This window comes from Nannospalax galili, unplaced genomic scaffold (genome assembly GCF_000622305.1).
Source record: "Nannospalax galili isolate Female #2095 unplaced genomic scaffold, S.galili_v1.0 scaffold1830, whole genome shotgun sequence".
Lineage (NCBI taxonomy): Eukaryota > Metazoa > Chordata > Mammalia > Rodentia > Spalacidae > Nannospalax > Nannospalax galili.
This window is the reverse complement of record NW_008328092.1, coordinates 1,078,539-1,094,076: the sequence shown is the minus strand read 5'-3', so window position 1 is coordinate 1,094,076 and position 15,538 is coordinate 1,078,539. Positions and strand designations below refer to the sequence as shown.

Below are 15,538 nucleotides of genomic sequence, written 5' to 3'. Positions count from 1 at the left end.
CCCATGTGTTCCTTCGCTAATAAACCCTATTTTGATGGCATTTTATCTGTGCCTCGGTGCCTCATCATCCATTCGCTTGTTCTCCGCCAACTTTTTACCTAACAGAAAATAGGTAGAAAACACAAGAATAAAACCCCTGGGTATTGAAATACACTTTCTGTAACACCCAGCTCGCCCTTCCTCCGGAGCCTTTCCTTCTTTGTCAAAATCACTCAAGAACAGGAATGGAAAACTCTCAGGAAGAGGAAGTGAGAGGATGAGAGATGGTACTTGTGGTGGCCTGCTCACTAACAAGGGTGTGAACAACCACACCCCAGATCCTGCTGACTTGGACACCAGGCTCCCTTCCCCTGGTTTCTTACCTTCCCGAAATGGCTGTGTTTGCATCTGCAGTCGGATCTTGATGAGGTCCACAGGCCCGCCCAGTCCTACAGAGACCACACCGGCTACCATGCTGGCCAGAAGCAGGTCAGACAGGCTTCGGCTGGGGCCAGCCTCGGGCTCCCTGCAGCGATGCTGGCTGAGGAACCTCTGGGTGTTACTGAAGACCCCAAAAACCACTGAGTTGTAGACTGCAATGCTGGCCATGGGGAAGGACATGCCCTTGAAGAAGCCGAACACCTGTGGCGAGGGAAACCCAGTAGGATGGGTGAGTCTAGACCCATAACCACCCACCCCTCCCCCAAACCTCTATGTGCAGGCCAGGTATGGAGCTCCCCTGAGGCCCTAGCCCTGCCCTCATGGGCCTGCCCAAGATGCATGCTGGAGACATCTAAGATCAATACACCACTATGTCAGGATCTTGATAAGGCAGGAGAGACAGAAGATTGCCCCAGACTGGCAAACCTACCCATGTGTACTGCACCCTGGTTGCCAAAGGCAGGATGCCTCACATACGTGTGTGTGTGTGTGTGTGTGTGTATATATACATCCATGCACATGCACACATCCTGCTTGAGGCTCTTCCTCTCATAGCAATATTTTTCTAATAACTTGGGCCATTGAGCTACAGTAGCTCAGATATTCCACCAAAGTTCCAGCACCAGGACACTGGCTGGCAGACACTGCACGGAATGTGGACCAAAAAGAAGAATCAGTGTCCATCTTTCAGGAGACTGAGGGATTGTACCCATCACCCTTGGAATGCCAAGTACTAGGTTGGCAGTGTTCAGCCTAATTTCAAAGCAACTGACCAAAAGAGTCAACACAACAAAGGCAGGCAAGATGAACTTGTCTATAGGCAATCTTGGTGCCTGCAGGATGCTGTGGAACCCCAGGGCATTCGTTATGATGGAGCCCTGGAACCCATGGAGTCAGTAATTACAATGGGCCGCATTTCCAGGATTTGGGGTGGAGGGAAACTGGAGGGCTGCACAAAGCTTACACACTTGACCATTTCTTTAAATTAAGCCATTTATCTTAAATTTTAAATTTTTATTTTAGATTCTCCGAAGGGTAGTCTTGGATAGTAACATGCTAATTCTTAAGAAGAGAGCTGGTGTTACAGTTTCCCATTTGAAAATCAGCAGGGGGAGCCTTCCACTGAATCTGGATAAAGAGAAGTCTGTTGAGACTCAGCTTACCCAGCACTATTTTGGAAAAGCAACAATCCACCTTGTTTGTGCTGGAACTTTCCATAGCGTGGTTCTAAATTCATTAGAAATTCTCCAGAGAGATTATACAAAACCAGTCTCTCTAGCAATGTAGTTGGTGGCCAGGGATAAGTTAGGGCGGTATTTGCCATGTTGTAGGAGATGAGAAAAAAAACAAGTCAAGGCAAAACAGGAATGAGCTGCCTCATGCTTGTTGTGTTGATTGTGAGGATGGCCTGGTTCCCAGTGTATGTGTAGGAGGCCCTGGCAGACACCCTCCATCCACTCCAGGGCACTTACACTCTCCTTCCTGTACACCATGCGAATGCAGTTGAGTGTGCTCCCATAGCCTATGCCAGCCTGCAGACGAGTCTGTGGAGAGAGATCAGTCACATCCCCAAGCAGCCCCAAAGCCTTTGGGTCAGGCTTTACCCAAAGTGACCCAGTCAAGAAGGAGGCCTAGGCTCAGTCTTGGTCAGCTGGGTGCTACATGCTCTATGGGGACACCTCCTCTAATGCCCTATCCAGCCCTGCTCCATGTAACAGAGAATGACAAAGGCTGGTTAGCTGTTTAACAGTGATGGCTGCTAGATTTATGAGTCAAAAAGTACAAACCATGGCTCCATCCTATCTGCTGCTGTTAACTGCTCATCTCCCAGATGTTATTCTATTTAAAGATCTTCAAGACCTTGCCTGGGGCACTGGGGGAAGGCCTTGGCCTGCCTATTATCCTCCAGGCCTTTCCTCCCAGCAACATCTTGCCCTCCACACCCACTATGTTCACATTCCCAGGCTCAAGAACACCAAAGGTTTCTTACCTCTGACCTTTGCTCTGGCTGGTCCCCTGGAAGACTTCTACTGTCCTTTTGGGCCTGAGCTTGGACATTATAATGGTCCTATCTGCTTGTTTAAGTAGAGTTTACATTGGATTATTCTACCAGGGCAGGGCCATCTGTTTTCTTCTCTTCTTGCCCCTGCCCTGGCAGAGTGGCAGCTCTCCTAAGCCAAATGAAAAGCTAGATAGCAAAGGCGTGGTATCCCCTAAGGAAGGCTGGTTTTGGTGACTAGGGGTAGCAAGTTACAGACAGAGTATCTGAGGAAGCACACAAAATTGTCCATAATAGCCTCTGCCTTTTCCTCTGAGGAATCTACTTCTTTTAAGATGCATGGCCTATAATTCTTCCTAAGATGGTTTCAGGGAACTGTGAGAGCCACAGAGTGGCCTGTCCCCTCAGCATGCAATGTACAGTGAAGAGCAAAGACCCTGAGAAGCAGGTGAACCCTTTGTGCCCGAGTTCAACACTGAGACCTATGGAAAACTCCTGGAACTGTGCCTGCCATCACAGTGGCAGTCTCCCAGGTGACACTTTTCTGCAGTCCCAAGTTTCCCATAATAAGCAGGGGCATCTTGTATTATTTAGTGTCCCACGCTATCGTCTCGCCAGCAAGAACGACGCGGCACACTCAGGATCCTTCTGCAGAAAAGTTTTAATGCATCTTGAGAGGGAGAGCATAAGCTTACAGGGCGAAGACCCCGAATGTCGGAAACCCAGCCCTTATATAGGTTAGTAAGCCCGTCTTGGACGTGGCAACTCTTGATTGGTCGCAAACTCATCAGCCCATATCACGCCACGAGGTAGGCAGAGACTAGAACGTGGAAAATTACTTCGGGCATGCGTACTGACTTATTTACTGCTCAGCATGAACCGGATGTGAGCGCCATCTTGTAATGGCGTCTGCAGGGACGGCAGGCGGCTCCCCACAATTTAGCTCATTGTTTTCAAGGTAATTCTACGTATGCAACTAATACATACGTAGAATTAGCAGGATGGAACTATATCCTGTTAATAAATGTTGCAATATAAGGCCAGAGCTTTTCTGACACAACAGTCTCTCTCATTCACCCTCTTCTGACCAACCACCACAGCAATCGTACGGCCAAGAATTTGGTTGCCCTCCATCTACTTTTATGTGTAGCTGCAGAAATGTATAGGAAATGGTATCATGCTGTTTGTATTATGTTCATAATCAGGAAAATGTATGTATTGCCTCACTCCAACACTGTTTGCCTCATTCTAACACTATTTGTCGAGTGCCTATATTATGAGCCTTTTTCCCCACCTCAGGAGATTCAGTAGTAAGATAGTAAAATCTCTGGCCTCATGTAGTACACAACCTAGTGGAGTAGGAGGAGAGTCAATAAAAAGTAATTCCCAAGTTCGTCAGGTGAGGGCTATAGAGAAAAACAAGCCAAGGTTAAGAAGGGCTGAGTCAGGGTGAGGAAAGTGGGATTTTAAGTTAGTAGGTGGGAGAGACACTCTAGAAGATACTGCAGTATGGGAAAGGTGCCCTCATAGTCTTCGTCAAACAGAGCCACGGATGTCTACCTTGGGGTAGGGTGTTGCCAACCAGGACAATGACGAGGGTCATGGAAGGTGGTAGAGGCTTCTCTATATACCCTACTTAAAGCTGGCATGAGACTCAGCACTATCTCTCATTGGCCCCAGCTCTGTCAGAGACTGAATGGTAGACTCCCATAGAGGGACAAGTTCCCACTAAAGTTGAGTGGTCAAAGCACTTAAGCAAATGGCACATGAAGGGACTTAACCCAGGAGTAAAACCTGGATCCCAGATTATCTCCCAGGCCATGAGCAGTGGTCTGCCAGACATGCTGCACTCTCAGCTGGGCACTGGGGTCAACAGCAAAGTCAAGGCTCCAGGATCCCCGATTACACCAGGAGCTGGGGGTTAGCGCCAGGAGGTGGTGGTTAGCATCCAGCAATGCATACACGCATCTCATAGCACTTACCTCACTGAATGCCACAAATGTCGGGAGGTGCAGGTACCATCACCCTTACAGATAAAGTAATGCTGCCTACATTAGTTTCCTGTGACTGCTGGAGTAGCTAAAAGCATTCTAAGTTTATTCTCACACAGATCTATAGACCAGAAATACCTATTCCTAGCACTGAGTGGCAAGCAGCTAGCATCTTACCTGTGGCAGCACAGTCGAGGGCAGAGGAAGGGGACCTTCCCTGGGCCCAGTAATCCAGGGATTACAGTATCCCATGGGCAAGCCCTAAGATCTCAGGCAGGCAACCTGTTCGCCTCTCCTACTCCTGAAATTTATCAGGGTAGGAATGGGCTGTTTCTTGCTCTGTCTTCAGCACCTGTGTGGACAATCTTCAGGACAGTGTCACCAAGGAGGTACTATTTGCCCATTTTACTGACAAGAAAATGAGGTTTGGGGAGGGTCAGTGCTATATCTTGGGTCATTAGAGGGAAAGTGGGGAGAGTGAGACTGGAACCTTTAATTATTATTACTATTGTGTGCGGGTACATATGTACACGGGGGTGCCCGTGAACACATTTGTCTGTAGGCCAGAGGACAACCTCAGGTGTCATCCTCAAGAACGCTACCTATCTCCTCTGAGTCAGGGTCTCTCATGGGCCTGGAGCTACCAACTAGGTTGGACTGGCTGGTTCTGGGATTGTAAGTGTGTGCTATCATGCCTGGCATTTTTATGTGTGTTCTGGGAATCAAACTCAGGTCCTTGTGTGCTTCTAAGGCAAGCATTTTGCCAAATGAGCTATCTCCCCAGCCTTGAGTCTGGACTCATATTTGGACTTCCTCAAGACTTCTAGTTGGCAGGGACCCAAGAGAAAATGTCACAGAAGGAAGGAGGATGTTCCGGGGCAAACAGGCGCCCAAGGCCATGACTCTGGGTGGATCCAGGGTAGGCCACATGAGATCACAATGGTGCTTCAGCAGGATCTTCTCACAGGAAGGGTTTTCCCACAGTGTGGAGCAGAGTGGTGAGAAAAAGGTGACACAAGGTGGGGTGGGCAGGCAGGCCTGTGCGGGGAGGAGCTCACTTCCTTGATGGTATAAATCCAGTGGTGCACATCTTCCAAAAGGAGAGAAAACTTTGACAAGAGACACAGGCCATGGGAAGGCAAAGGCAGAGACTGGGGCTGCAGTGCTACAGCCACAAGTCAAGGAATATCAGAATTGAGCAACAGCAGAAACCAGGAGAGACCATGGATCACAGTCCCCTGGAGGCCTCCAGAAGGCCCTTGACTTCCCTTCTGGCTTCCTCACCATGAGAGGGTCTACTTCTGTTTTTTTAAGGTACCACCCAGATTGTGTTAATCTGCAATAACAGCAACTTAAGAAAACTAAGACCCTAACTTTTTTACAGTTCAGTTTCTCACACCCTATTCAATAATCATTTGCTATGAATCCAGTCAGCTAGAGAAGTAGTGGCCCGTTTACTTGCAGGGATGCCGAGAGGGGAATTAGTAAGCAGTTCTGTGGTGGGTCCACTGGGGAAGTCATTTGGGAAAATGACCATCCACCTTTTGAGGTGTCTCCATAGTCCCTCTGAAGAGAAATTATATATATATATAGTTTAAGGTGGGAAATTTTAAACACATTCTCCAAATTTGGTTAAAAGCCAGCTAGATACAATATAGTAAGTGGAGAAAGATTAATTGATATATATGATGGTTATTAAAATGGCAGCTCTCAGTTGTGAATACTTACTGGGTATCAGGACAATTCTTGTATTTACTCTGCAAGCGAAAGTAAATCAAGCCTGCTTAACAGGCTATGCAAGTAGGAAACGCCCAAATCAGGCTTTAGACCGTAGGCCTGTACAGTTCCAAAGCCTGTGCTTTCTGGCTTGACTTGTATCTTCCAATTGATCAAACTAGTGTTGATTAGTTTATCAGAAGAACCTTGGGTAGGGCAGACTAGGAAGGAATTTGGTGAGTCTGAGCAAGTAGGGTGTCAGGGACAGACAGTACCCTCCTGTAAAAAAAAGTCAAAGAGAGCAGGCTGGAGAGATGGCTCAGCAGTTAAGAGCACTGACTGCTCTTGCAGAGGACCCAGGTTCGATTCCCAGAACCTACATTGTGGCTACGAACCGTCCTTAACTTCAGTTCCAGGGGAATCTGAAGCCCTCTTCTGACCTCCGCAGCATTGTACAAACACGGGTGCGCTCATGCTCATGCAGACAATACACTCATATACATAAAATAAAAATAATAAAATATTTTTTTAAAAAAATCAAAGAGAATAGCTCAGTGTTCCCAGACCCCACCCTGGAGAGGTACACAGCAGGCACCTTCCTCCCCTGGGTTGGGAATCTGATAGATACTCATCTGGCAGGTGCTCTGAGCATGACCTGGACCCTGCTCTGGACTGCACTGGTCTGCTCTGCTCTGCTCTGATCTGATCTGGGAAAAGTTAGAACCACTGACTGGGGAGGCCCAGCCCCAGGCAGGACAAATGGCTAGCCCTTATCGGGGACTAGACAGATCTTGGTGAGCATCCAAAGCTGTCATAGAATGAGGAGCCCTGGGGAGTGCCTGGAAGGGGTCCTATCTCTAGGCGGTAGTGTCTAGCCTTGAGATGCTGGTCACTGAAGATGGACTTCAGATAAGAACTTGCTCGAGGAGGCTGGAAAGATGGTTCAGTCGTTAAGATCACTGACTGCTCTTGCAGAGACCCAGGTTCGATTTCCAGTACCCACATGGCAGCTAGCAATCATTTGTAATTTCAGTTCCAGGGGATCTGATGCCCTCTTCTGACTTCAAGCATCACATGACACGGGTACACTTACACACATGCAAGCAATACACTCATACACATAAAATAAAAAAAAATAAATTAAATATTTCAAAAAGGACTTGCTCCAGAGTCCTCCTTGGTGAGTTCTGACCCAAGTGCTCGGCACTGGCAGGAAGCAGACACATCTGCCCATTCATCTTGTTTTCTCTGTGCTTCTCACAGCACCCATGTCATACCCTTTCTCATCTACTACACCCACGACACACATACTGGCTTCTTTGCTTTCCCTGAGGACACACATGAGGCCTGTTCCTACCCTGAGGCCTTTGTAGCAGCTTGTGCCTCTGCCCCCAGCTCTATTTGTGAGGCTGTTTGGATTGAGTCTCAACTTGGTTGCCTACTCTGCTGAGAGACTATCTCCCACTCTCCCACATAGGAAGCCTCTAGTCATCGCTGCCATCCCCTATGTCTCCCTAATATGTCCCACTGCCTACTAATGCCAAATACATTTGTCATCCCCCCTAACTATTGTTCTAAAAAAATCTGACCCCTTGAACTTGTGGCTAGACAGGGCCCAGGCTGTAGGGAAGAACCTGCTATTATTACTCTACTAAATGCACATAGTATTAAACCAATTCCTAATGACTTATTGTTAAACCCATGGATTAATGCACCTCGTAGCTCTTATCAGAGAAGCTTCTTCTTGTAGTAGATAGTGATTAACATAGAGACCTGCAACTGGTCAACGTGCAGAGACTGTGGCGTGCTTAGCCCTAAATGGGACACCTACATCATACCTTCTCCCAAGGCTCAGGGATCATTGTGGAAGAGGGGGCAGGAAGATTGTAAGCACCAGAGGCAGTCTATGACTACAAGGAAACCGTTTCCCATACATATGCACTCTCAGCGATTGTGGCTATATGTACAAATTCAAACTGGACAAAAATCCCATCATGGAGGGAGGGAGGTGGGCAAGAAGTCACAACCCTAGCTGAGGAACTATTGGCAACTGAGAGCTGCTGGGAGAGTCAGTTTTCTTTAAGAGGGGGATGCAGAATAGATTGACCAGGCTCCAGGAAATGGACCCACACCAAAGGGCATCTGGAGACACAAATTAGGCTCATTGGCTTTAAAAAAATTTATAATAGAGAGCATGAAGTCAGGTGGGGTTAGTAAAGTGGGGATGGAAATAAGGGAGGGAGTGACTATGATCACAATACATTGTATAAAATTATCAAATAATTTTTTGGAAAAAAGAATATTGATGAAGAAAAAGAATATTGAAAAAAATTTGTTTGCCTGCCTCCCTCACAGCTGAATCCTCAGTTATGGTCAGCTAATGGCTCCTGGTAGACAGGGTAGATGGGTGGGTGGGGGCCCAGCCTCCACTGCCCCAGAGTCTCTAAACCAGCTCTGCTGACACCTTCCTTCTGCCATTCCCCACACAGTAATGAAGCTTCTTGCCCAGTTCTGCCAGTCTCCCTCCATCACCTCTCTCAGTGCCCAAGTAGGTGCTTAGCATCATAGTACTTATGACGCCTTATCATCTTCTACCCAGGAGGCTCCTGGTTCATCCACTCATGAGGGTGGACAGAAGAACTCAGGGCTCTCCTTGGAGCAAACATGCTCAGTTTGCTGTCTCTGTTCAGCAATGCATGTAGGGACTTCCCCCTCCCCTGCCAGGCACCCAGAAGCCCTGCCACAACACTCCCTGTAGGTTGAGCTGCTTTTCCATGTCTTCATGGCTCCACTCCAGGCTCTTGTATCAGAGTCTCTTGGGGAGGTGGCACCTAGGAATCCCCAGCTGAGCCTGACACCCTGAAGACTAGGGATCTCCAGCCTACAAGGGCATCATTCACCAAGATCAGTTGGCCACGTATAGTACAGAAGGTGCTCAATAAACAGTGAAGTTCTGCCCGTCTGGTGACAGGCCTTGGGATTTTAGCCTCTGCAAACCCAAGTCACTTTCTCATAAATCCTGAGCATGTTTTCTAAAGTTCCTACATCTTGTGAAAATAGCCAGAAAACTGGACCCCAGTAGCTCCATTTTCCTCTGAAATTTGTGGCCAAGAAAGGGTCCGGGGATACTGCACTGGCAGGGTCACCTGCGATGGTCACAGTCTTGACATCAACAGTATTGTACTGTGCACCCTTCCCCACAGCCAGGCCTCCTGTGCCCTAACTCCTGTTCCTCCAGTTCCTCTGTCTTGAAAACCCAGACAGACCCAGGAATGGCACAGACCTTGGCAGTCTTAACCCCACCAACAGAGGAGCTCTTCTGGCCAAGGACAAGGTGGCCTGGAGAGTGATTTTGGAAAGGGAAGAACACCACACAGTCTACTTCCATCCACCATGGTTAGGGGCACCGTGGGGCTATCTCCAGGGAGACCAGGCCAGCAGCAATGCCATGACATTTCTGTTTGGGAAAGCGGTTCTAGACCACCTTCTACCATTCAAGAAACCTCTTCTGTCCTCTAAACTGTTCCAGGGGTTCCAAATATGGACAGGCACTAACCAGTGGAGAAAGCTGGCTCAAAGCCAAGATCACTTGGGTGCTTTTGGTCCTAGCACTGGCATAATCCTGCTCTGAGACTGGAGCAAGTTTCTGTATTCCAAACCTTACTTTCTGGGATATAATGGGAAGCTGGTACCATTTGTAGGACAGGAAACAGCCTGCTCTGCTTCCTGTCACATCCTGCCTGCCACCCTCTTGGATTCGACCTCCCTTGGGGACCCTAAATATCATCCCCCTTTTACTCCCAAAAGGACATTTTCAAATACTTAAGACAAATGGTCTGCTCTCTCATCAAGGAGAATAGGGCCAGACATGGTGGCACACACCTTTACTCCCCACACTCGGGAGACAGAGGGAGGTAGATCTCTGTGAGATCAAATGCACATCAGTCTGATGTACATTTCTAGCTCCAGGCCAACTGGAACCTTGTCTCAAAAAGGAGAGAGGGAGGGACGGAGGGAGGGAGGGAGGGAGGGAGAGAGGGAGAGAGAGGGAGAGAGACTGGTCTGATTTAGGAGGAGCCATCACCACACAGGAAGATGAAGAGGAAAGGAAATTTCAGACATCCGAATCGGACCTCTGGGGTTCCTCTGTGCACAATGCAGGCAGAGCTTTAGAAAGCCATCTGGGATTTGAAAGTGAGGAACCAGCATCAGTGGCCATGTTGTTAGGGCATGGCTGAGTCCTGTTCACCACTGGGGCTGGGCAGTAGAGGTGGATTGAACTCAAAGAGTGCTCTTCTGCAGTACCTCCAACCTCAAGTTTTCATTGTATGGCCAAAGACAAGCCCCCTACCCGTTTCAGGAGTACCTGCCAATATCAGGATGACTCTGCTGGCTCCAGAGGCCTCATGTCCCATGTACTGCCTCAGATTGTTATGGTTCCTTCTCCCAGCCTAAGTCAGAAGTCCTAACCTGACCTCTAAGTCTACTGAGGATTAAGTGCTAACCAGCCTGGATTCAGGTCCATGGCTGCAACTTAGAACCTGAGGTATCAGCAAAACTGTTCCACACTGGCCTTTCTCAAGCAGGGTCCACCTCACATTTGAAATGTTTCTTGATTGTTCAGTGCCTCAGGGATGTGGAAGGAGGACACTCACTAGGACACAGGACATTGGCAGAAATAAAGGGAGAGTCATTCTAATGCAGGTCTCCCCTCTTCACACCCTCCCTGGGCCAGTAGCAGAGAGCCTACCCTAGGCTGGAGACTCTCAGAAGGACCCAAGTGAGGCACAGACCCAGGGGCAAACCCACTTCAGGTACCTTCCCAAGAAGTAATGGAAAGCACAGCTACTGTACCTTGACTGTATCCAGAGGGTGGCCGACAATGACACTAGCTGCACCTGTGGGTCAAAGAAGAAGCCCTGGTCACTCCAATCCTGGACTTCTGGTTTGCACCAACTAGCTCTTGAACAGAGTTCAGGCACAGTCATTCACTTATTAGTTGACAGTTAGTGATCAAAGGATGTTTCCAACATGCTAGGCCTGATCCAGCTATAGAGGAAAGTAAGGAAAATGGAGTCAAACCTGGGTTTTACCTTATAAAGCACCCCCAAATGGGAGGTAAGGTACTGAGACAGCTGGATGGCCACATGTGAAAGAATGGAATTACTCCCTTGCCTTGCCTCATACTACATACAAAAATTAATTCAAAATACACCAAAAGCCTAAACAGAAGAGCTAAAACTATAAAATGACTCAAATATATGAAAACATTCCATGACCTGGGCTTTGTAACATCATAGATATGATACCAAAGCACAAACAAAAAAAAGAGAGAAAAAAATAAACTACATGTCATAACAATTAAAAACTTTAGTACATCAGAGGACAAGCTCAAGAAATTGATATCAGAGCTAGAGAGATGGCTCAGCAGTTAAAAGCACTAGCTGTTCTTGCAGAAGACCCGGGTTTGGTTCCCAGTACCCATACAGTGGCTAACAACCATCTGTAACTCCTGTTCTAGGGGATCTGATGCCCTCTTCTAGCCTCTGCAGGCATTGCATGACATGATTGCAGGCAATACATGATGTGCAGGCAATACATTAAAAAAACTTTTTAATGAAGTTAATGACAACCTATAGAATGGGAGAAAATGTTTAAAAAAAAAACTTACATCTTGTAAGAGTCTTGTTTCTAGAATATATAAAGAACACTTACAACTAAAAGAAAGTTTAAATTGCCAAAATAGACAATAGAAGAAGGCACACAAATGGCCAACAGTACATGAGCGTAGTCATTAGGGAAATGCAAATCAAAGTCATGATGAAACCTCCCTTCATAGGCACGAGGATGACTCTACTTAAAAAAGGAAGATAAGTGTTGATAAGGATAGAGGGAAATAGAACTCTTTTATGTTGTTGATAGGAATGTGAAAGGGTACAGCCACTGTGGGAAACTGATTAGTATCCAAAAACGTTAAACATGGAATTATTACATGCCTCAGCAATTCCAATCCTAGATATATACCAAATAATTGAAAACAAGCATTCCAACAAGAAGATGTGCATTCATGCTCACTGCAGAATTCATCACAGGAGACAAATGGTAGAAACAGACCAAATGTCCATTAAGAGATACACAGTGGATAAATGTGATACATAACCAATGGCATGTTCTTTAGCCATGAATATTGTGCACTACAATTTCCTCTGGATTGAAACATCCCATCTTGAAGAAACTCCCTACCATTCAGAAAGTAAAACTTAGAAGTCTCAGAAGTCCCTGAAACTTATAAGATTCACAAGCTCCCTTCCCAAGGGCGTATAAGCCATAAGAACTGTCCGGAGAGGAGATTCTCTGTCTAGCCAAGCTGTGCAGGAATTTCAGGGCTGCAGCTTCCCTGGGTTGTCACCTGTACTGGGGTGGGCTTTTCAGTGACACAGCTGCCTTTGATTCATCTATGCCCCTGTAAGTAACCCCAATAAACTCACTGGTTTATTAAGCTAGACTTTGGTGGAATGGCCTCCTTTGTCTGACATTATGCTCTATCAGGGGTGAACATCCATTTGTTCCTGTCTCCCCTGGAAAAAAAATCACAGAACAAGTAGAAGTGGAGTACTGAACTGTGCTGCAGCATGGATAAACCCCAAAATACATTATAGTAAGCAAGAGAGTCCAAACACAAAACGTGACATAGTGTATGATTTTACTTATATGAATTATCTATAATGGGTAAATTCATGGAGAGAGAAAACAGATTAGTGGGTTCCATGGCTGCAGGGAGGTTTAATTAGCAGTGATCATTGAATGGATGCAGGCTCTTCTCTGGTCATGTTAAACAGTAAACTGAGACACAATAACATTTTAAAGCATTTGTTTAGCAAATAATTAATGAAGTGGGTAACTCTAAGGCAGGAATAGAAGGATACATCTGTGCCCAGATCTTTAAACACATGCACATAAAACAAAAAACAGCCATCCACACACACACTTGCACAATTAGAAGGGAAGCAAGGCTGTCTCAAAGCCTTTTTGGTCCTGGCAACTGACATTCGAACAAGGCCTGTTCTTCCAAGACAAATTCTTCTGCCACATTGATGGAAGAAGGCAATGTCTCCGCCAGCTGATGCAGTTTAACCAGCCAAGCTAGGCAAGGCAGCCTGGAGTAATAGTTTTACAGGGACAGGGGAAACCAGCTGTCCTGGAATACATGTCCCTTGGTCCAGAATGTCCTATGCTCTCACACCTTCTACATTCCTCTTGAAGGAAATTGGCACAACATAGGACCCCTGATCATGGAATGTCTGATCCCCAACCATCCAGTTCTATGTTTGGGACTTCCTCTTTCCCCTTGCCTGGATGTCCAGATGGGCAACATGGATGAGTCCCAAAAGAAACCACAAGAATGACTGAAAATAAATGTCCCCTGCAGCCCCTGAATTCCCTGTAGCAGCTGTCCCCCCAAATCCCCCTTGTAGCTGCTGCCCCTATAAGACTCTGACCAGCCCCTATACCACTTGCACAGCTTCCAACCCACAGGAAGTTTGCTGCCCCTCACTGTGCTAATAAACACAGTCTAGTCTGCTGAGGTCAGATGTGGTCACTTTCTTTCTCTCTTATTATTCCTGTATTCTGTACTCCAAAACCTAACACTTCTGAACTGAGCAGTGACAGAGAAATAAAAGGCAACAGAGGCCAGAGCTGTCTGCAAGTCAAAGCCTCACGCTGCCCACTTAACAGGGAGAATGGAGCTGTGGTCCTCAGGTGCCACTGTCTCAACCATGGTGGTACAGGCATCCTCCAGCTTTGAGCAGCATCTTAGACCCAACTTTGGGCAAGCTATTTCCATATTCACACTCAGTCCACCTGCCTGAAAGTAGAGGGTGCAAGGTAAACAGTGGGGTTAGCAGGGCAGTAGTTTTCAGACTTTGGAATCTCAGGGATTTGTAGACCTTCAAACAAAATGTGGAGCATGTCATGGTGAAACTTCATTGTGCAAAGAAATTCAACCACCATAGTCAAGTTTTGAGGTTCAAAGACCTTGGCAGACCTTAGCCCTAGATTGTCTGGGTTAAAATGACAAGCCACTGAATTTCCCTCAACCCCCATTTCCTCATCTATAAAATAAGGCTGGATCCTCATCAAGGTTGCTATATAATTAAATAAATATACGCAATCAGTGTAAAAGGACATACATTGCAGAATTAAATTGATACAGTAGTGGTTTGAGGGGGGAGGGGGGACAGGGCACAACTGGGAGTCAGTACTGGGGGGGGTGAAATGCTTTGTAATTCATGGAGATGCTTTACCATTAGGAGGGGCAAAGGGGCCCAAAAATGCAGGCTGAGGAGCACAGGGTAAGGCTAGGGCTGGGGGCCCACAGTGGCAGGACCGGTTCCTCTCAGCTGTCATGAGCACCTGCACCCTGGAGCTCCACTCCCAGTCCAGCCAGCTTGGCTCTCTCCATGGCAGCGCCTCCTAAAGCCAATCTAATCTTGAAGCAGGAGATCTTAGCCACCCCAACCTGGGATTCAGCAGTTAAGAGCCACCCCAAGCACAAGTGCCATCCCTAAACTCAGATGCGCTCTGTCCCGAAGGGTGTGTGTGTCTGGGGTGGCTCCATTGGCTGTCTGCTCTGAGCAGCAGCGGTTTAATCATTATGAGATCTAGTTCGTCCCGGCCTAAAGTTGAGGCAAATTAGAAACTGTAGGTGAATCGCTGTGAATTTTAGGAGCTCGTTTCAGTAGCCGGGAGTGGCTGCAAGGCCAGGCCAAGCGGGCTGGGCTGGGGACGCTCCGTGCGGCAGGCGCTCACTCCCGGGTGCGTGGTATGAAGCCCCGCCGCGCCAACTCGCTAACTCGGAGCACCAATGCAAACAGCTGGCGCAGCGCCCTGCAGCTCTCCCTGGCGTCCGCGGGTCTTTCGCAAGCACACTCACCTCCAATCCAGCCCGCCGCAAAGTCTTCCAGCTGGAAGCTGCTCATGGCCGGTGCCTCGCGCACCTCGCTTTCCGGCAGCCAGCGCGGTGCTGCCTCAGTGTCTGCGCGGCATTGCCCGCGGTTCAGGGGCGCAGAAGAAAAGTGAGAGTGAGGATTGCCCTGCAGGTTCTAATCCTAAACCAGTGTTCCAGTCGCCACGCGCTGGCAGTCCACAAGTGCAGGCAGCCGCTGACATCCCGCCCCCAGTGGACCTTAAAGGCACAGCACTCAGACAAGTGGAAGGCGGGCTACAGGGAAAGAGAAAGGCCAGGAAGTTACAAACACCAAGGGCTAGCTGTGATAGTACTTACCTGGAAAGACTCATCAAATAGCCCTCTCTACGCCAACTGAGGGGCTGAGGAGCTGGCTCGGTAAGAATGCTTGCTATGAAAGCACGAGGACCTGAGTTTCGATCTCCAACACCCACATTGATGTAC

The 15,538-nt window shown here is 47.7% G+C and overlaps 1 protein-coding gene across 2 annotated transcripts in view; it reads right to left on the bottom strand.

Annotated features, from left to right (window-relative positions):
- Slc25a48 (solute carrier family 25 member 48) overlaps positions 1 to 15,267 on the bottom strand; it is a 50,258-nt gene extending 34,991 nt beyond the window's left edge. For both annotated transcript variants that reach the window (XM_029570536.1, XM_008848782.2), the window contains exons 1-4: positions 15,062 to 15,267; positions 10,981 to 11,024; positions 1,893 to 1,964; positions 363 to 621 (exon numbers count right to left, since the gene is read on the bottom strand). In XM_029570536.1, coding sequence (XP_029426396.1) covers positions 363 to 621; positions 1,893 to 1,964; positions 10,981 to 11,024; positions 15,062 to 15,107 — 421 coding nt within the window. In that variant the 5' untranslated portion in view covers positions 15,108 to 15,267. The remainder of the gene's footprint in view (positions 1 to 362; positions 622 to 1,892; positions 1,965 to 10,980; positions 11,025 to 15,061) is intronic.
- Between the last annotated feature and the right edge of the window lie 271 nt (positions 15,268 to 15,538).